Source organism: Trachemys scripta, chromosome 15 (genome assembly GCF_013100865.1).
Source record: "Trachemys scripta elegans isolate TJP31775 chromosome 15, CAS_Tse_1.0, whole genome shotgun sequence".
In the NCBI taxonomy this organism is placed as follows: domain Eukaryota; kingdom Metazoa; phylum Chordata; order Testudines; family Emydidae; genus Trachemys; species Trachemys scripta.
Window position 1 is genome coordinate 30,314,760 of NC_048312.1, and position 21,594 is coordinate 30,336,353.

The following is a 21,594-nucleotide window of genomic DNA, read 5'->3' on the forward strand; positions in this document are numbered from 1 at the left end:
GGGGGTCAGACCAGATGATCATAATGGTCCCTTCTGACCTTAAAGTCTATGAGTCTATGGAGGTTCTGTGGCCTGTGTGATACAGAAGGTCAGACTAGATGATCACAATGGTCCCTTCTACCTTGGAATCTATAAAGAAATTATGCACTCCCGGGTCTCAGCCTGACTCAGGGAACAAGTGATTGTCTCTCTGTCTAGGTTTTTTTCATGGCACTCATCAGTGTAGCATCTGAGCCCCTCGCTACGAAGAGTGCACCTGGAGATAGCTAAATTGCTCCCTCTCATCCTTGCAGCCAGCAGGAACTCGACATTGCTCATATGCACAAAGATAGCTCTAAAGTTGGTTTTGTCTTGTATTCTGAAGGCTCCGAGAATCATGCCCATTCTGATCTCATCTGGCAGCGAGTTCCAGATTCATGGCCCAGCCTCCTGCATTAACTGGTCTTGTTCTTGAGACTGACAGTCCCTGCTGTTCCAGCAGCTGTTGTGGGAGGCCATGATCTCACAAGGTGAGGTGATTTCCCACGTAACTCGGGCCAATCCCATGACAGGCTTTGAAGGGGTCAACCAAGATCCTGAACGTAATCTGGAGCCAGTGCACAGCAGGGAGCAGCATCCCGCTGGGCTCTCTGAGGCCTGTGCTGCTGCGTTCTGGAACAACTACAGCTTCTTAAAAGTTGTCCCCTCCATACCTAGGGATAGAGAATTCCAGTAACTGGGGATTGGGAGCATCACCGTTGCTATGTCTGAACCTGACAGGAGAGGGGAATGATCATCTTGCCACCCATAGCTGGAAGAGAGCATTAATTATCTGTGTCTGTTTGGGTATCCAGGTGGATACCGACTGTCTAGACAAGCAGAGGGCAGTTGGCCTCAAGGGAGGGTGGTGATATAAACATGGCAAGTTCTCTGAAATCCTTCCTCTCCCCACCAGCAGCATCTTTGTCTTTGCAGGATTCAGTTTGAGACACTTCAGCTAGGTTTTGGCTTTGTGTCTGATGTGAAGGTCATGTAGAAGCTGGGTGTTGACAGGGTGTGGCTGGCATCTTAGTCCATGCCGTTGTAAGATGTACAGATGTTAAAATATGCCTTGAAAATATGCTGTTGACAACGTTTTGTCTGCCCTTTTAACTATCAGGTGGCAATCACTCTGTTTCCTTTTGGAGCTAAAGGCAATGACAGTCAATAGGCCCATCCCAACAGACATGGGCATCTTGTCTGGGGACATGGGCGGTGGATCTAGTAGACCAAGAGAAGCTAGGCCTCCCCAAACAGCCAGGCCATGGCCCCACCCATGCTGCCCTCACTCAGCCTCTCCCTCAAAGCCGGCGGGGGCTAGGGACTTGGGGTGGCTGGGGCGGTGGACTGGGGCTCAGGCTGGCCGGGGCAGAGGTGGGCAGGCTCGGGCTGGCTGGGGAGGGCTGGCTGGGGGCCTGGGACTTGGGGTGGCTGGGGCAGGCAGGCTGGTGCTCAGGCCGACTGGTGGCCTGGTGCTTGGGGCAGATGGGGTGGGGTGGATGGTGGTCTGGTGCACTCAGTGGGCTAGGACTCGGGCCAGCTGGTGGGCCGGGACTTGGGGTTCCGGTAGGGGAGAGGGGCAGGTAGGGGCATGGCCTCAGGTGGAAGTGACGGGGCCGGGGGCTAGCTTCCCCAAATGGGGCAGAGGGGTGATGCACCACCCATGACTGGCCCTGGGGAGCATTAATTAAGCTATAGCAATTCCCAAAAAGGGAAAGCACTGCTGCTTGATAGGAAATTTTCTAACTATGGTTAGACTCTCAAATCAAAGACTCCCATAATTTATTTATGGAGGAGATTCCCTTCTTTCAGTCTAGCTAAGAAGAGACCCTGCCAGGTGACAAACAGGAGTAACTGACCTCTTTTCCCATGCAGAGTGCTACGGCTATTGTCTCCCATATGTTAATTAAGAATCACAGGAGAGGAAAACAAAATGTAGGTTTTAAACCAGTTAGAAATAGCTTGGCTGGTGATCCAAAAACTTGAAAATTCCATAGGTCAAACTTCCTGATACATATATATAGATCTAGATATTCACCCCAACTTACAAATTTGTACATTTGTTTGCCTATGAACCAGGTAAACATCTCTCTATGGGTAAGGGGACTGTTGGCCCTTTACAAAAACTCAGTGGGATGTTTTGATTAGCTAGCTCCTAGTACCAAAAGAAAAGGGAAGGGTCATGGGAAATCAGGACCCTGGGGACTAACAGTCCCAGAGGCAATGGATAGAGGCCAATGCTCCAGGTCAGCCTGATTGACAGGTGGGGGGGCTAATGAGGGAGTCAGGAGGCCAGGGGGTCCCGTCCTCTGTGTGAGCTGGAACTGCCGGGCATAGGTGCTGAGTTCATGGGTGCTCCGGGGCTGGAGCACCCACAGGGGAAAATATGGTGGGTGCTGAGCACTCACCGAAAGCCCCCCATCAGTTCCCCCCCATACCCTCAATGCCTCGGCGGGCCTCGCGGAGGAGCACCCCCTCCCCCATCAGCTGTTTTGCGGTGTGCAGACAGGAGGCTCTGGGAAGAGGAGGAGGAGCAAGGACAAGGTGTGCTCGCGGGAGGGAAGAGGGCTGGGCCAGGGGTAGAGCTGGGGGGGTTGAGCCCCCCCCCCGGCGCCTGTGCTGCCAGGCCAGAGTGGGGCCAGGCTAAGGGAGCAGGGGCCTGAGCTGAGATGGGCTGGAGAGCCGCGCCAGCCAGAGAGAACCAGAGAAACAGCCCAGGGAGCAGGAGCCGCAGCAGCAACAGCCACAGAAGCTGCCCAGGGAGCAGCTCCATGCTGGGGGGCGAGTTGCAGGAGCCAGAGGGGCCAGAGAAGCAGCCCAAGGGGCTGGAGGCAGAGCAGCAGCGGTGCTGGGGCTGGAGTTGGGACTGGAGCCAGGGCGGTGAGCAGCTGGGGAGAGTGAGGGGGACCCTGGGCAGAGGGCCCAGCGCAGGGAGATGCCCCCAGCCAAGAGGCCTTGCAGGCCAGACCGGGGGAGGATCAGAACCCCAACGGGGGGGGCAATGCTGGCAACAGGGTCCTACCACCGAGAAGCCTGAGGGCATGTGGCCATCGCCAGAGCAAGTGTCCGACATGCAGTATCCCTGCAGCACGGCCAGGGCCTGGGAGGGAGGCCTGGGACTTGTGAGGAATAGACTGAACTTCCCTGACATTCCAGTGATGTCCCCGTGCCACAGAGTGGGGTGATGTGTTTTCCTTTAACCTTTCCCATATTTTACATTGGTCGCTGTTTCATAAATTGTATTTGCTTGAACTATATGCAATGATCAGTGGGTCAGGGAAGCATCCAGAGCGCAGAGAGCACCCTGGAGTGGGGACACCCTAGCCCCTGTCCTAAGTGACCACAAGATTGGGAGTCGAGCTCCCCAGGAATTGTCGGGGTTACAAGGACTCTGCCAGACAGGAGAGTGGAAGGGGAGCCCTCGAGGTCAGGCAGGCCTCTGGGTAAAGGGAGTGGGAGCGAGGACTCGGATCCTTTCACTAGCCCATTTCACCGGGGTAGTGTATAAGCCAGGAAAGTTCCCCACAATAGTGGGATCAATCCCCGGCTTACATATGTAAATAATCTCTCTTGTACCTAATGTATATGACAAGCTTTGAAAGGCATGAAGTGAAGAGTATTAGATAAAACCAGAGAACGTACGGATCACGTCCATGAGATTTAGAAAACTCTAAGATATTTTGTTTTCCTGGGAAATGATTGTTGTACCCTAGCAGTGATAAGAATTATTGAAAGACATATTCACTTAACCAGGGTAAAACTTTGGAATATTAAAAGAAATTGCTTAAAAGGGGGAGATACCAAATCAATACTCGGGGCAAATTATGAAATACAATCCATGAAATGAGCAAACCTTGGACTAAAGGAAGCATCAAAGAAATTTCTTATACACTCTCGCTCTCTACTGGACATCAACAGAAGCAGCAGAGAAACTCAAAGCTGAAAGCTGAGAGCAATATGGCAAATGGCCAACAGAAATCAGAGGGCTGCCCATTCCACCAAGCCCTGAACTCAGGATATAGAAAACTGAGGTCACCATGTGGAACCCCAAAGTTGACTGAACCCACAAAGAAGTTGCAGGATCCCCAGTGCAATGAACACCTGGACCAGCTGCATGGAAAGGACTCTCCCCCAGCCCCATTCTACGGTTAAGAGGATAAGAAGTGGTGAGATTTCATTTCAAAGACTGTATTTCCCCTTCTGTTCTGTAACATAAACAACTGTAGGTTATCTTGATTAAGTCTACACTCTCTAGTGAGACACCAAGTAACCATAAGTTTTATTTTAACTATCTGCATTCCCTCATGTAAGGGTCCAAACAAATTGGCCTAAGAGAGATTTGAACCATAACTTCAAGCAATTGCTTTTGATTGTCAAAATTTGTTCCTTTTGGACCAATGCGCTCCCAGAGCACGGACTGAACTCTTAAAAGTGTCTTAAAGACAAGTACATCGTTATTCTTTGGAGAAATCCTAGAAGGAGGATAAATGTGTTAGGTGCTCAAAAATATGTTCATAAGTAACTGTAATAAGAAATCTTGGTGATTTGCATGTTCCTTGGAGTAACTGCTGAGCCTCAACCCTAGTTTTTGACAACGGCTGGTTATTGGTGCCTGTGCAGTACGTGCCTACAACTTCAGCTGTGTCTACACTCGATTGTAAACAGCTGATTGTATATTGTGGTTCTGGGTGAAATAGTAACTTGTTGATTAGTTAAAAGTAACCAAATGTCCTGATTTGAGAAATACCGTTTAAGTTAAAAGCTGGCCTGAAAAGAACCTAGCATTAAATTAGAAAGCTAACACTCCTTAGAGTCAGCGAAAAGAGGCTATCCTATTAGATTTCATTTCACATGAAGTATAACACTTATGCAGTTGGCAAATCTAGGTTGTTAAATTTCAGCTTTAAAATCTAACTGGCACCTCAGCAAATTTGCAAAATTGACCCCCTTTCACACTGACACTGTTCCACAATCTCTCCCAGTGGCTCCATACAGATATGGACCAGGCTGGGGAAAAGGTTGGATTCCCCCTGGGATGCCGCAGGCCAGGGCTCTGGAGTTGGAGGAGCAGGGCTCCATTAAGACTCTCCGGGTGCAGCTTGAGAATGATTGAAGCCACAGCAGCATGAACCCACAACACCCTGCCATGTCTCTGAGGACGGACAGAAGGACTCCATTGTCAGCTGTATCAAACACTTGAGAGAGGTCCAGCAATGGCAATATGGGCGTACTGCCCCAACCATGGTCAAGAGATGTTACTATCCTGGAGTCTGAATGGTTCAGGATATTGGCAGTGTCTAGATGCAGATGGAGATGACCCGTGGTGTGCTTCTCAGTTAGCTTGCTCAGGAATGGAAGGGGAGCTAGGTACCAGGCTATCGTTGGAGAAGCTGGTTGTGCTGTGTGCTGGTTTCTCAAGTGTTGCTGACTTATGGGCCCCTTTGGGGTGCGTGGTAGATTTCTCTCCTCAAGGGACATGATGACAATTTCCTTTGTAGGGATCCCAGTACTCTTGGATCTTTCATTATCCAAGAAGGGCCAGAGTTGGGGGCTCAGTTTCTGGCAGTGTTTCTAGGACTTCCTGACTCTGATATCTTGTACTAGTCCCAGCTGGACAACTGTCTATGTTGCAAAACTATCACCTCTTTTGGCAGAACTGCCTATTGTTCAGGTGTGACCCAGGACTGGAATAGCAAGGGTACTGCAGGTGAGGATCAAGGTGCACTGGCAGAACTTTGAGGGGTGGTCTTGCATACCTATTATCTGCATTATACCTGGCTTTAGCCAGAGCCTTTAGTCCTCTCACTTTCTTGGGTATTAAAGCTCCTCAAATTCATCCACATTAACAGGCACTTGACTTTTGAGGCCACACTGTAACCAGTCTCCCATATACAAAGGCTCCCCGGGGTGCCTCTGGGGCATTCAGTATCTGCACTCTTCACCAAGTGTCCTGCAATCTAGAGCGGCAGAAGCCACCCCCCTCCTGGCGTAAGTGAAGCCAGTCTCAAATCCTCGCTTCTCCGCACAGCCTTGGCAATGCATCGCGCTCACAGGAAGTACCGTACTGGCAGCTCCTTCTCTGTGGGACTGAGTCTGCTCATGGTATAACTCATGGCCACACCAACAGAGAAAGGACAGTCTGACATCACAGGGCCCTGTCTGTCAAGGGAACTTGGGACCTAAGCTCCCTGCAGCGGGGCAGAGAGGTTATAAACCAGGTGTATGAGCCACCTACTGGCCAGCTGTCAGGTAGTACCTGCATTACAGATAACACTGGCTCCCCAGTGAGCTTCAGCTCTAGGTCCAGGTCCTGGTCCTCATCCGCCAAGCCACTGAAAGGGTCTGACCCAGCTGTCCAAGGGACCACCTCTCCCCCCACACCCCTTCAAGGAACTGCAATCCGCACAGACAATGCAGGCTAGGGCTCGCTGGAGATGGAGGCACAGCCATCCCTGGGAAGAGGATTTGCCTGCCACAGGGAATCAGGCTCAGTTCACATCCCTCCTGCAACAGACCTGTGTGTGCACCTTGCCTTTCCTCAGGAGAGGCAGCAGCATGCAGGCTGGGGAGCCCTGTCCCTGAAGGAAAAGAGCCAATGAGCAGCCCTACCGAGAGCGGAGCAGAGCCAGCTGTCCTGCCAGGACAGCACTGAAGCAGAACTGCTTGTATTTGGTGCCTAGATCCCATGGTGACCAGAGCCAGACGGCTAGAGGAGACACACATGTACTAGCCACTGTTTGCTTCTGCCCCCGGATGGCAGGAAGTTCTGTGCCCAGCAGGGTGGTGGGGAGGAGAAAGGGCACGGAATACATCACATAAGCATGAAAGCCATCTACCACCCCGCCTCCCCCCCAGCCTTGTTTTCACCAGAAGGTGTAGCACGGGGGGGGCAAACTTTTTGGCCCAAGGTCCACATTGGGGTGCGAAACTGTATGGAGGGCCAGGTAGGGAAGGCTGTGCCCCCCAAACAGCCTTGCCCCCGCCCCCTATCCACCTCCTCCAACTTCCCACCCCCTAACTGCCCCACTCAGAACTCCCGACCCATCCAACCCCCCGATCCTTGTCCCCTGACCCTCCCGGGACCCCCCACCCCTAACCGTGCCCCCGGGACCCCACCCCCATCCAACCCCCCCTACTCCCTGTCTCCCCCCTCCTGGGACCCCCCGACCCCCCGGGACCCCACCCCTTATCCAAACCCCCCTACTCCCTGTCTCCCCCCTCCCAGGACCTCACCCCTATCCAATCCCCACTCCTCCCTGTCTCCTGACCGCTCCCCTACCCAAACCTCTGCCCCATCTGACCGCCCCCTGTCCCCTGACTGCCCCCTGGGACCTCCTGCCTCTCCCGCCCCTTACCAGGCCGCTCAGAGCAGCAGGACAGGCTTATTGGAAAGCCTGGGAGGTGGGCGGGCGCAAGCGGTGCGGCGGTGTAGCTGCGGGGGAGGGGGAACGGGGCGGGGGGTAGCCTCCCCGGCTGGAAGCTCAGGGGCCGGGCAGGACGGTCCCACGAGCCAGACGTGGCCTGCGGGCCGTAGTTTGCCCATCTCTGGTGTAGCAGGACTAAGTTCCCAGGCTTGATCAAGTCTCAGTGCCTTGTGCATAGTCTGTTTGCCCCATGCCTGGCTTGTGACCATTCGGTCTGAAAGAGTCCCCACTGTGTAATAAAATGTACCTTGACAGGGCTGTCCAAGAGGTTTTCTGTCCCTTTGTCGGGGGAGAAGACAGGCGATCCTGATGCCAGGACGGTCTGGGCCAGCACCGAGCCTATGGCCATCACATCGACGCTGGCTCCGGTGGAGACATGGAGGCTGCCATAGGCCTTGGGGTGGGCTTCGGTGCTGTGCTGGTAATACTGGCGACTGTTGACGTCCTGCATGGAGGCAGAGGCTGTGACAAACATTCATAGAGGTGAAAGCTGCCTATGCCTCCTGCAGCCACATGTCAGGCCGGGAGACAGGGAGAGCTGGGGTGGCTGTCACAGCTGCACTAGCACAACAGTAGGAGAGTTAAAAATCACACAAGCCCCAGTGAAGTTAGGCTTATTAGTTCATCTAGTCCAGTGGCTGTGAAGCTGTGATGACCACCCGGGAGTCTTCAAGAGGCTTGAACCTGAGACCTGCAGTTAAACCATCTTCGATAGCTCCCACTGTTAACAGCTCTTAACAGCAGCAGATGATGTTACAATGTAGACAGGGCTTGTTTTCAGGGAGGTTTGCGGGGTTTGCATTCTCACTGAGGCTGTTGGCCTGCACAGCAATCCTTGCATTCTACCCACACGGATCACTCTTGCGGGGGGTTCGTGTCAGCGCTGTGTGGGGGGGGTGAGCAAGGGACACCTGCCCCTTTCCCTGAGGAGGAAACAGACACAGCAAGGGGAAGGGACTTACCCAGGCCAGCCGGGGATTCAGTGGCAGAGCTGGGAATAGAGCCCAGTCTAGTGCCCTATCCACTGAACTATCCCCCTGCAGACCCCCACCCCGCCGTGCCTGCCCAGAGATCTCCCCCTGGATCCCTCGTGCTGTCTCACACACCAGCGCTCACCTGTGTGATCTGGATCTGGAAGGTGGTGTGGGGGTTCCGGAAGTGGGTTTTGTAGTGCTTCACTGCCTCGTCCCGCCGGTTGAAGCCATTGCGGCAGCGGTAGCAGTGCCAGTGTGCCCCTTTGAACTTCTTCTCCCCTTTGATCGTGCCCACGATCTCACAGTGATTGCAGCAGCGCAGGATCTTCAGTCCTGGCAACGGGAAAGCCCCGGTGAGGATCGAAGGATTTTCAACTGACTCTGCTACAAGCATGTCCCACCAGGCAGATGCTCAGGGCCTGGAGATGGTGGAAAGGCTCCTCTTGACTTTAGGCATTACATGCTGCATGTCAGGGAGGTTATCACTGCCCCCTGCTGGAGCAGGGCTGAAGTTGTCACTTCCCGGAGTCGGGAAGGAGACATCCCGCACTGGGGAAAGCATCCACACATTTTCCATTGCAGCTAACACCAGCTCAACAGAGGGAGCCCTGCTATCAATGGGGTGGCGGCAGCACAGGGAGCCCTGCTATCAATGGGGTGGCGGCAGCACAGGGAGCCCTGCTATTAATGGGGTGGCGGCAGCATGGGGAGCTCTGCTCTCAATGGGGTGGCAGCAGGGGGAGCTCTGCTCTCAATGGGGTGGTGGCAGGGGGAGCCCTGCTCTCAATGGGGTGGCGGCAGCATGGGGAGCTCTGCTCTCAATGGGGTGGCGGCCGGGGGAGCCCTGCTCTCAATGGGGTGGCGGCAGGGGGAGCCCTGCTCTCAATGGGGTGGCAGCAGCACGGGGAGCCCTGCTATCAATGGGTTGGTGGTAGCCACCCCTGTATTTTAACACTATCACATAATCCTTCTTGCAGCAGGTCTAATCACTGTGGTGTTTTGGAGGCCTGTCTACACTAGGGTGACCAGATGTTCCACTACTAGGTGCTTTGTCTTATATACACAACTATAATCTCTCCCCCTCGCCCCCTCCCCCCCCCGCCCCGAAACAAAAGTGTTCTGATTTACACACTTGCTGTCTGGTCACCTAATCTACACTAGGGCTCCGAATGATGCTTACACTATGGGTGCTGCTCAACCGCATGAGCAATGGTGGGAAACGCTGAGACCGTGTGCTTAGCATGGACAGGGCCAGGCAGTGAATGTAGGGCTTCCAAGGGATCCCCTGCCGTGGCAAAACCAAAGTGAGGCTCTGCCACTATCATATGCCAGATGGGCCCCTCTTTATAGCAAAACCACCCCAACACTTCCTTGGATCTATTAGTCCGAAGAATGCAAACGCCTGAGAATGTAGAGACTGAGCAAATGTCCAGGCTCTGACACGCTTGGCATTCGCAGGGCTAAGCCTGACCAACACTGTCCCTTTGCAGGCGCTGGTATTTGACGATGTTTAGTTTCTGCTCTGCGGAGAATAGAGCCTTCTACCAGCTATTGTTTAGAATTACTCTGTGCCCTGTCTACACAATGTTTTCGTCTGGCACCCTCAGTCCCTGATGGTGGCTGGGGTGAGGGAGAGCAGCATGAGGCATCGCGGGGGCCCTGTGGAGGGGAGGGAGCAGGGCCGGTGCAACCCATTAGGCGACCTAGACGGTCGCCTAGGACACTACAATTTGGGGGGGGGCGGCGACCGCGGCGGTATTTCGGCGGCAGGACCTTCCACGGCCTCTGTGGGGGGTGGCATTCGGGGCGGGACCTTCCGCCGCCTAGGGCGGCAGAAACCTGGCAGCGCTCCTGGGAGGGAGACTTCTGGGTGAGCAGCCCCAGGCACCCCAAAGCCTGGGAAAGGAAGCTGCCCATGTGAACCCCTGGTAGACAGACCGAGGGCACTCCAGGAAGGGACTCCAAACATCACAGACATTCCAGCAACATTAAAAATAACACCAGTATTTTCTAGTAAAAGCTCTCCCTATTCCTGCCCCCTCTTGCCCCACTGCATCCGTGAGCTGCCAGCCACCGGCCTGCTCACACGCAAGGTGGGCTAAGTAATTGTCGTATTGATCTGAATGAGCTCACGGGCAGACAGCAGGTGATGGAAAGCTGCTGCTGGCTGCTGGCAGAGCCCCCAGTGCTGCAGTGGTTCTGGGACTGCAGCAGGGCACTAGCCACCTCTAACCGGGCAGGACTTTCTTTGGAGGTGGGATGGAGAAGCAGCAAACTCCTTGGGCCTTTGGAGCTGATGCCCAAGTGGGACCAGACCCCATCAGGTAGGGAAGCCTGAGGTGGCTTTAAACCAAACCAGCAGTCAATAGGATTCCTGGGAACCTGGGGCACCACCCCCTCGTATGAGGACTGCTTATCAAAGCCAGCCAAGCTGCCAGATTTATGGTCTGAATTTTGCTGTAGGAGAGAAAGCGCACTCCCAATGCAACACCGGCCCCATGCCAAGTCCCGGCTGCCTAAACAGAAAGAGCAGAGCTTTGACAAGGAGCCAGCTAATGTTTCACAGGCTCTTCCACCCCCACCCCATTCCCATGGCCTTCCCGCCTCAACTCCCAGCTAGGAAATCAGCTTCTAATCAAGGTAATTGCCATCTGGGGCAGCTCTCCAGTCAGAGTCTCTTTGCACCAGGCAAGGCTTCCCAGGCCATGGGCAGAGGGAGCAGGGAGGAAGATCTCCTGCCAGTTGATCCGTGAAGCAGCAACCCTCTCTCTGGATCCCAGCACTGCCCTCCAAGAGCCAGCTGGGGCAGGGTGTGGGTCACCGGGATGAGGAGCAGCCACGCAATCCAGGATATTAGAGACAGATTTTCAGAAGGTCTCAGCTCCCATTTGCTCTCAGTGGGAGGGAATCTGCCACTATTCCACATGGGGGAGGTAATTCTCCATTGTTCTATGGGAATGGGGCAAGGTTTTGCCACTGTTCATCATGGGCAAGGGGAAGGGACTCTGGGGGGCTCAGCTGAAAATCTGACCCTTCTTTTAGGTGCTAAAATGGGAACGGAGTTCTCTGGGTAATCTGGCCGTTGGCTGTGGTCTCCGCAGGGTTCCTAGTCCCTGCCAGCCTGGGGCTGGGGTCTCCACTTTCTCACTGGCTTGAGAATTGCATCACTCCCTTGACTTTAACACACGCCCTGAATGGTGCATTAGGGCCCTAAATTCTGAGCAAGATGCACTGCACCAGGAACACAGCTGCTGCTCTCAAGGAGGTAGGAGAACCCCTCCCTGGCCCTTGCAGGTGTCAGCTCATGCCCTGAAGCAAGAGTAGACTTAGAACATTGTCTGGGCCCAAAATGGGAGACCCCTTTGGGAGGGGAAAACAACAGACCCCAGAGAGAAGCAGTGGGATCCTCAACACCATCTGATGAAGGTGTAATGAGGGACCCTCACACAGCCAATGTCCAACAACAGCTGAGGCAATTATCTGCTGTGGCAGTTCCTGAGCAGCTAGTGGGAATCATGCCATTTAAAGGCGGCTTCTACAGTTCCCATTGTCCTCCAACTTCTATTCAGAGGTCACCACGGTGATCTGAACAGATAGAAACAGATGTGTGTGATCTAGTGGCTAGAGCAGAGGACTGGGAGCCAGAGGGTGACCAGAAAGCAAGTGTGAAAAATCGGGACGGGGGTGGGGGTAATAGGAGCCCATATTTAAAAAAGCCCCAAATATTGGGACATCTGGTCACCCTAGGGAGCCAGGACTCCTGGGTTGTATTCCTAGCTCTGCCACTGGTGGGCAGCATTATCTCGGCCAAACCAATTCACTTCCCTGCACCTGTTTCCCTGTCAGTGACCAGGTGGCAGTGATCTATACAGCTCGCTCCTGCCTACATCTCTGCTCCATTCCTCCTGAATCCCACTTCGTTCCACACAAGCCTTCCTCTCAACCTGTCCCTTTATATCCTTCTCCCATGCTGCCTCCCTGCCACACAGCCACACTTTCTTTCATGCAGGTCCCTTGACGGGTGCTTTTAACAACAATCCAACTATAAAATGAGCAAGGAGCAAACTGCCCTGGGCTGAGGCTGCACCTGTTATGAGTCTGTATTGTACCATCTGGGCCAGCACAGCTCCTTTGTCTTCCTCTACGTACTCTACAATGCCCAGCATGGTCTGACCAGCACTCACTACATAATAATCAGTGGAGTGCTGGGAGTGATAATTCGCGTTCACACCGTGCTTTGAGGTCCTTGGATGGAAGATGCTGTAACAGGCTGGCAGGGTTTGCCTGAAGCACCCAACCCTGTTAACACATACCCAGCAAGATCAGAAGCTGCTAAGTGGGTTCTCCTGACTCATGAGCCTTACCTGGACAGAAGAGAGGTGGGAGTGGATCTCTGGGGAGGGAAGATTTAGTGTGAGCTGAGCAGCCCTGAGGGAGGAACCCCAGGAGCAGACAATCCTGCAAGGAAGGTTTGAGCTCATCATGATGATAATAGTTTGGTGATTTCTTTGTTCATAAAGCCAAGCCCAGGAAGGGGCGAGTTTGGACTCTGCAGAGAATTTGGGCTGTGTTGGCAGAGCAGACGGAGAGGCTTCACAGTACTGTCCTCCTCCACATGGTTAGAATTGTCCTCACTCAGCAGTTACTCTGGACCACGTGTTCTGTACATTGATGCTTTAGGGCAACGAAGCGGTTGCAGAGGACCTTGGCCAAAGGAACTGTTTATCCAGGACTCCTGGTGTCACACTCACTCCAATAAAGATGAATTAAATCCTCTCCCTCTCTCTCTTTTTGTGTGTGTGTCAAGACGGAAGGACAAATATGCTAAAAATAAACAGTAATCTGCTTTCCCAAAGCTCCCGAATCAGCAGCTGATCAATCACAAAAGCATTACCTATGAAGGACTTTCCAAGGGGTTGGTTTCTCCGTAATGGATGCCTGCGAAGCCATGTCAGGCCCAGTGTGTATCTCATTAACAGCCCAGGCTCTCCGCCCCAGTTACACGGCTAAACACAGCCTACAATGGCCAGCGTGCTACCCTTCAATGGAAATTGCTGCATCCACAGGGCTGTGACATAGATCCTTGCAAAGGACTCCAACACTGCTCTCCAGCTATTCCCTCTGCTGCAGGAGCCCCTCTGAGTCTCTGCTCTTGGGCACAAGCTAGGACAGCCTTCAGGCTGCTCTAGTCTGTCCTGGGGGCCAGCAAAGGATAGGGAAGAGACAAAAGTAGCAGGAAGCCCTCAGCTCTATGGCAGGGATGAATTGGGCTTCTGGTGACCTAAGCTCTTGGCTTTCCAGGGAAAATGGCACAAAAAAGTCCCAATTAAATAGCAAAATGTATAGTCTCGAAACCATCCTCAGATGGCTGTTCTGTAACCCAGCAATTAGCAATTACTGCATACAGGGCAGTGGAGGATTGGTACAGAGATAAGGGTGGTATTGGTACTCACTCGGGATGGCCTGGGTTACTTACTCTTGGATTCACTCCCCAGAAGTGGATCAGCCATCTCAAATTCATGCTGATGATACCTTCCTACTCCACTTCACCATCATGTATTCCCTATGTGCCCATACTCATGTGTTAAAAAATATCTATTTAGAATCCCAGCACTGAAATGCAGCAGCTGTTTAAGCAGGTGATGCTCTAGATCAGGGGTTCTCAAACGTCATTGCACTGCAACCCCCTTCTGAAAACAAAAGATACTTCACGACTCCAGGAGGGCGGCCGAATCCCGAGCCTGCCCAAGCCCCACTACCCCGGGTGGGGCAGCCAAAGTCCAAGCCCCACCACTCTGAGCAGAGGAGCCAAAGCTGAAGCTCAAGGGCTTGAGCCCCAAGCAGGGGGCCTGCAATCTGAGTCCTGCCACCCAGGGCTGAAGCCCTCGGGCTTTGGCTTTGGCCCTGGGTAGTGGGGCTTGGGCTTCAGCCCTGGGCCCCAGCAATTCTAAGCCAGCCCTGGTGACCCCATTCAAAGGGAGTCCTAACCCACAGTTTGAGAACCGTTGGTCTAGAAGGGTGAAATTCACCCCTGTGCCAAGGTTTTGCACTTACGACTCACGTATGTGGGCTCACGTAGGACTTCTGTGGTGCATGGAGGCTGTATGGCCCCTCTGCACAGAGGTGAATTTCACCTGAGGCAAAACGATGCCGGTGTTTCTAAAGCAGCTTTCAGGGTGCAGTACAGCCAAACAGGCACATGCAATAAACCCCAATAGCATTAATACATCACCTTGTGATCGATAAGCAACTGAAGAGGGCACTAGTGAAAGGACAGGCTCTACATGAGGGCCAGCAGTAGGAATAATAAAAACCACAGGAACTGCCAGATTGGATCAGACCCAAAGTCCATTTAGTCCAATATCCAACTTCCAATAACGGGCAGCACCAGATGCTTCAAATCATCTTTGGTAAAGAAATGTTCTGCAGGTATATCCACCTGAAACTGCAGTGTGGATTCTGGGTGGGCAGAATGTAATGACCCACACGGGAAGCTGGCCAGGTTATCCTATATTAGGTGGCACAACCCCACAGATTTCTTCTATGCTGTGTCCTTCCTGATGTGGGCAGTGTGCCTGGATGAGTGCGGGGGGAGGGGATTGCCTTGCTTGCTTAAACCTGCTGCTCTTTGATTAGCTTTTATAAATAGATTTGATATTTAAAGGGTCACATGACTGGCTAGAGACTACTTTGTAATGGGATTTGGGAGAGGCCACAGAGCCATGTTGACAAAATATTTCCTTACAAAATAGTGGGCCACGTCTATTTTTTCCCCCAATCAAAAATACAATAATTCTGAAAACTAAACTTCGATCCAGTAGAAGCAAACAAGACTCTGGACCTGACACCGATCTCATACATACAGATTTACATTAGGAGTTCCTCAGTCAAAGACAGTGGGACAGATTCTGGCCTCCAGCACTGCTGGCACCAAGCCACTAGAAAACTGGCGGTACCGGCTACCTGGGAACTGCCCTGCAGGGAGGTGATTCTCTGGGAGGCCAGTGCAGCGACACTCCACCCATCCCCAGAGTGCGGGGCTATAGCCAAATGAAATGGGGCCTGGCTGCAGTGCCTCTGTGTTTCAAGCTATTTGCTGCTGCCTTGGGGCCATATGTAGCCCGGTGTCAAATCAGGCATCCATCAAAGGGCTCTAAATTATGCTGGGGACTGAAGCAGTCTCCAGCCAGCTGCAGAACCTAGGGGGCCGGCAGGTGGCAAACATTTGTCCCTCCTCTCAGTGCAGCTCAGAATGCGGATCCAATGGAGTCAAACCAGACTAAAGCATTGGCCCTTTTTGCTGAAAAAAGGCAGCTTCCTTCACATTAACAGCAGAAGAGCAGGAACACAAACAACACCCTGGCTGACCAATGTTAACGGCCAGCAGGCCTCACACGAAGCACCGCCTCTGTCCCCTGCCCAGCCTATGGCCATGTCTACACTACAAAGTGAAGTCGACTTCATGTAAGTTGACATCGAGCCTCCAATTTAAGCAAGTCGATCTTGCGTGTCCACACTACGCTCATTGTGTCGGCGGAGTGTATCCTCCCTAGCAGGGTTTGCATTGACGCACTGCACTGTGGGTAGCTATCCCATAGTGCATGGAGCCAAGTGGAATGTTGTGTTGGGCTTGCAAAGCCTTATGGGATCAAAACATTGGTGCAGGTGGTTATGGGAACATGGTGTTAGCCTCCCATGATGCTCTTACCTCCCTCCCTTCCTCCCAGAAATCAATGGCAAACAAACCAAGCCTTTTTCGCACCTTTTCGTAAGCCTGGGTTACCTGCGCAGATGCTATAGCACAGGGGTGGGCAAACTTTTTGGCCCGAGGGCCACCTCCGGGAATAGAAATTGTATGGCGGACCATGACTGCTCACAAAATTGGGGTTGGGGTGCAGGAGGGGGTGAGGGCTGTGGTTGGGGGTATGGGCTCTGGGGTGGGGCCAGAAATGAGCAGTTTAGAGTGCGGAAGGGGGCTTCGGGCTGGGGCGGGGGAGTGAGGTGTGGGTTGAAGCTGGATGTGCGGGCTCTGGGGTGGGGCTGGGGATGAGGAGTTTGGAGTGTAGCAGGCAGGGCCGTCCTTACCCATACGCAAAGTACGCAGCTGCGTAGGGCACCAGGAAACTTGGGGCACCAAATTTCCTGGTGCCCTACACAGCTGCGTGCTGCTCCAGCCCCTGCTCTGGCTCTTCCCCAGGGCCCCTGCCCCAGCCCCGCCCCCACTCCGCCCCTTTCCCTGAGGACTGCAGCAGGGGTCGGGTGCCCAGCACTCACCAGGCGGCAGGAAGTGGAGTGACCCGGCCACAACCCACTCCGCTCCGCCGGCTCATGCTGGGGGGCGGTTTCCCCCCTGGCCCCCAAGCCCACTTCTGTCGCCCCACGGAGGCCTGGGGCCACCCCCCCCCATGGGAGAGCTGCGTAGGGCACCAAAATGGCAAGGGACGGCCCTAGTAGGTGGGTGCTCCGGGCTGGACCGAGGGATTCGGAGGGCAGGAGGGGGATCAGGGCTGGGGTAGGGGCGCAGGGAGAGGCTCAGGCGTGCAGGCTCTGAGTGGCGCTTACCTCAAGTGGCTCCCAGAAGCAGCGACATGCTCCTTCTCCACCTCCTACGCTAAGGCTCAGCCAGGTGGCTCTGCATGCTGCCCAGTCCACAGACACCGCCTCTGCAGCTCCCATTGGCTGTGGTTCCTGGCCAATGGGAGCTGCAGGGGAGGCATTTGGGGCGGGGGCAGCATGCAGAGCGGATGCTCCTGGCTGCCCCGACACATAGGAACAGGAGAGGGGGGCCATGCCCGGGAGACGCGTGGCACAGCCCCCGACCTTGCTCCCTGTCTGAAACGCCAGAGCGGGGCCATGTGGCTGCTTCCGGGAGACACGTGGAGCGGCCCTCAACCCTGCTCCCCAGCTGGAGCGCCAGAGCGGGGCAGGCCCCAGACCCCGCTCCCCAGTGGGAGCTCAAGGTCCAGAGTGAAATGGCTGGCGGGCCATAGATTGTAGTTTGCCCACCCCTGCTATAGCACAATAAACATGGACCCCGCTCAGCTGTACACTATTGTTGTGAGCATTACAAACACCTCGCGCCTTATCCTGCAGTATTTACACAGACGATACAGGAGCTGCCGCACAGAACAATGTGATGCCACACAAGCAGCTCTGCTGGAAGACATAGAACCGAGCAATTCGCAGTTGCTGGCGACAGTCGTGCATCACCTTGACACGCTGGAGCGCTGCTTCTGGGCCTGGGAAACAAGCACTGACTGATGGGACCGCAGAGTTATGCAGCTATGGGACGACGAGCATTGGCTGCAGAACTTTCAAATGCGCAAGTCCACTTTCCAGAAACTGTGCAAAGAGCTTTCCCCAGCTCTGACGCGCAGCGATGCTAAAATGAGAGCAAGTGGCGATAGCTCTGTGGAAACTTGTAACACCAGACTGCTACCGGTCAGCGAGGCATCAATATGGAGTGGGTAAATCTACCGTAGGATCTGTTGGGATCCAAGTTTGGAGGGCCATCAACAGACTTCTGCTAAGAAGGGTATTGACTCTGGGCAACATGCAGGACATAGTGGGTGGTTTTTCCATGATGGACAATAGACGGAACGCATATCCCTATCTTGGCAATGACCACCGTGCCAAAGAGAACATAAACTGAAAGGGATATTTATCAATAGTGTTGCGAGCGCTGCTGGATCACAGGGGCCGTTTCACCGACATCAATGTGGGATATTCGGGAAAGATGCATGACATGTGCATCTTCAAAAACACAGATCTGTTCAGCAAGCTGCAAGCAGGGACTTTCTTTCCCGACTGCAAAATAATCATTGTTGATGTTGAAATGCCAATAGTGATCCTGGCAGACCCAGCCTACCCTTTGCTGCCATGGCTCATGAAGCCGTACACAGGCAGCCTGGACAGCAGTAAGGACTGGTTCAATCATAGGCTGAGCAAGTGCAGAATGGTTGTGAAATGTGCCTTTGGACGTTTAAAAGGTCGCTGGCATTGTTTGCTTACTAGGTTAGACCTCAGTGAAAGCAATATCCCTATTGTTATTGCTGCTTGCTGTGTGCTCCATAACATCTGTGAAACAAAGGGAGAAAAGTTTCCGCCGTGGTGAGGGGTTGAGGCAGATCGCCTGGCAGCCAATTTTGAGCAACCAGACACCAGGGCAATAAGAAGAGCACATTGAGGAACTCTGCGTCTCCGTGAGGCTTTGAAAACCAGTTTCAACACTTATCTGTGTTGTTCCTTACCAAACTGTCCCCTCCATTGCATTTTCTCCTCTGTAAACTCCACCCCCACCAACCACCGTGTATTGAATGAATAAAGAGCCTTTTCTCCTCAATCCATTAATTTTTATTATGCTCACAAACACATAGACACAGCAAAGAAAAGTAAGATAACCTGGGGCAAAAGGGCTAATAACACTGTGGAAAGTAAGGAAAGCTTGCTTACAGATGCACTGCAATAACAATCAAAGGTGTGGGAATGGGCGCCTTCTAGTCCTTGTACCCTCCCCTGGTGTTGAGTGCAAGGGATACCAAACTCCCTCTCCCCACTCCCCCCGCCTCATAGGACATTTGGGGGAGGAGGATGTGGAACTGGGCGATGATAGCAGCAGGTTCAGCATAGGCTGCAGCGGGACTCTAGCATCTGGCTGCTTTTCTTGAACCTAAACCGAACGCCTCAACATGTCTGATTGCTCCTTCATAATCCGCACCATCTCTTCCTGCATGGCACGCTCTTGTTCCCTGCATGCTCTCCTGTCCTCCCTGTGTATGGCCAGGTTCTCAGATAGTGCAATCCTCCATGCTCTGAGCTCTGTCTTGTCACTCTCGGAGGCACACATTAACTCATTGAACATGTCCGCCCGAGTCTTCTTTTTCCGCCTTCTAATCTGGGAAAGGTTTCAGCTGCAAGGAATGCAAAGCACAAGGGTAGCATTGACAGTGCAGACATTGTTTCTGGTGCAAGGTTAATTTTTTTTTTATTAAAAAAAACCACCCCTCTATACACTTCATTGCAAGCCACAATGTAATCACAACTGCTGGCTATTGCAAGAGTTGTTGTGCTGCTCCAGCCATGGTGAGTAAGGCCACGAGGCATGGGCAAGAGGTCTTGTGCTGCTGCTTTTGTGAAGACATCCTTAGGATCCCAGGTTGGAACTTGAGAAAAGCCCCCTGTCCCCCAGCAACCTGGATGGTGCGTGAGGACAAGCACCAGTGTAAAGCCCCCCAAATAGTTTGTTTTTTTGCAAAAGCGGCACTAGGATGGTGGGGAAAGGAGACAAACAGGAAGCCGCTGCCCCCCATTTTTTTTTCAATGCTGTTTGCAATACACGGTGATCCCTTCCAACCACAACCACGGCACGTTTAGGAAAATGCGGTTGTGTGACCCAGATTTCACCAAACAGGGGGAAGATTACTTGTTGAATTGTTTGCGGTTTAAGGGCTAGCATTGAAAACTTCCATTTCCCCTTGGTGACCCTATGCGATATTACTCTCCTGAGGGTAACAGAGGCGGCAAGAATGCAGATGCTGTAGGCGTCTGGGTACAGACCTGGTCCTTATGCTTCAATGCTGTGTGCTCATAATGATGCCAGCAGAGTTAACACTGGAGTGGTGCAGGAAAGTGTCCTACTGTGGATTGCAGAGAACCTCCATTAAAGCATCCTAGAGATCTCCCTGGAGGATTCCCGGGCCATCCCTGTGCATATAAACAGTCTTTTTTGGAGAGCACCCTCTGCATAGCTGGAGTGGCCACCAATACCCACTACACCTACTTTTTTGTTCAGATTAAACATAAAAATGATAGCATGTAGCCCCTACAGTTTGATTGGAAATGTGTACTCACCAGAGGTACCTTCCCCGGCATCACGCTCTGCTGCCAACTGGTCTTGTGAAGGGATGGGCTCCAGGGTTAAAAACAGTTCTTGTCTGTCGGGCAGAATTGATCCTCCACTTGCCAATCTCACATTGTCCTCCTCCTCCTCTTCCTTGTCAACAATGAGGACATTGTTGTTGCTCAAGGTGGCCCAGGGCTCCTAGGAGCTATCTACAGAGTGTTTTGGGGTAGTGGTGGGGTTGCCGCCGAGAATCGCATGCAGCTCCTCATAAAAGTGGCATGTCTGTGGGGCAGAACCAGAATGACTGTTCGCCCTTCTTGTCTTCTGGTACACTTGCCGAAGAACCTTTATTTTCAAGCGGCATTGCTGCATGTCCCTGGTGTAGCCCTTCACCCCATGCCCTGCGCAATCTTGGCATAGATGTCAGCGTTTTTTCTCCTTCACTCAAGCTGTTGCATACTGTGCAGTTTGACAAATGAGTGCCAGGTGTGGCAGTGGTTTTTGTGACATAGGCACCTGTCCACTGACCCACTAGCTAATTTCTCATAGGCCACTGAACAGGCATCAGATGGTATCAATCTTTCGGTCTCCCCTGCCCCGAACCTGGGCTGCATCCAAACTGGCAACCTAGGCTTTATATCCCATTATCATTACCCACCACCTGAGTGTATGCATCCGCTGGTGGGGAATCAGCCTATTCCCCACCACATGGGGAGCTACGGGAGGTCTAGGGATATCTCTTGTGAGTCAAGGATCGGTGTGGGCTGCAACTTCTGTAGAGAGTACAGGAGCATCTGCAAAAGCGCCAATCCAACCGGGCCAGCTGTCCAACCATTTCAAAGTGGCATCTTACCTGCAAAGTCAAGCCCCTTGTCCACGTGTTTGACCCGGTAGTGAGCCCGGAGAATGAACGGGTCCTGATAAGCCTCTGAAATGCTGCAGAATGGACAGTGGGTGTGCCTCCCTTTGATACTGGCAGCACACTGGTCATCTTGGCACAAAACCGGGCTGTAGCTGTGTTCTGTTCCTTTGATGCGTACGGAAGGATGAGCCTGGAGAGACAAGAAGACATGGCACCATTACAATAACACTGCGCCGGCAGAGTGGGATCAAGAACCATCCTAGGGGGGCATGGAGCAAGAGACTTCACAGCTACTTCTGCTCCAGATTCTCCTAGCAGAATCACATAGGAGCATTGGCGGCACAAGGACTCATAGCATCCCAGGCCCAATCTCTGCCAGCAGGAGGTGCTGAAGGGATGCTGTAGGAGCACTGAATGTGAGAGAACAGTTCCAGCTCCTCCCAACAGGAGGTGCTGTGGGAGCTCCCCGCTAAA

General features: G+C 53.2%; 1 protein-coding gene across 3 annotated transcripts in view; it reads right to left on the bottom strand.

Annotated features, from left to right (window-relative positions):
* The window catches only part of LOC117888163, a 64,897-nt gene that overhangs the window by 22,726 nt on the left and 20,577 nt on the right, over positions 1 to 21,594 (bottom strand). For all 3 annotated transcript variants that reach the window (XM_034791343.1, XM_034791341.1, XM_034791342.1), the window contains exons 2-4: positions 21,112 to 21,310; positions 8,559 to 8,749; positions 7,690 to 7,887 (exon numbers count right to left, since the gene is read on the bottom strand). In XM_034791343.1, the coding sequence (XP_034647234.1) occupies positions 7,690 to 7,887; positions 8,559 to 8,749; positions 21,112 to 21,310 (588 nt within the window). The remainder of the gene's footprint in view (positions 1 to 7,689; positions 7,888 to 8,558; positions 8,750 to 21,111; positions 21,311 to 21,594) is intronic.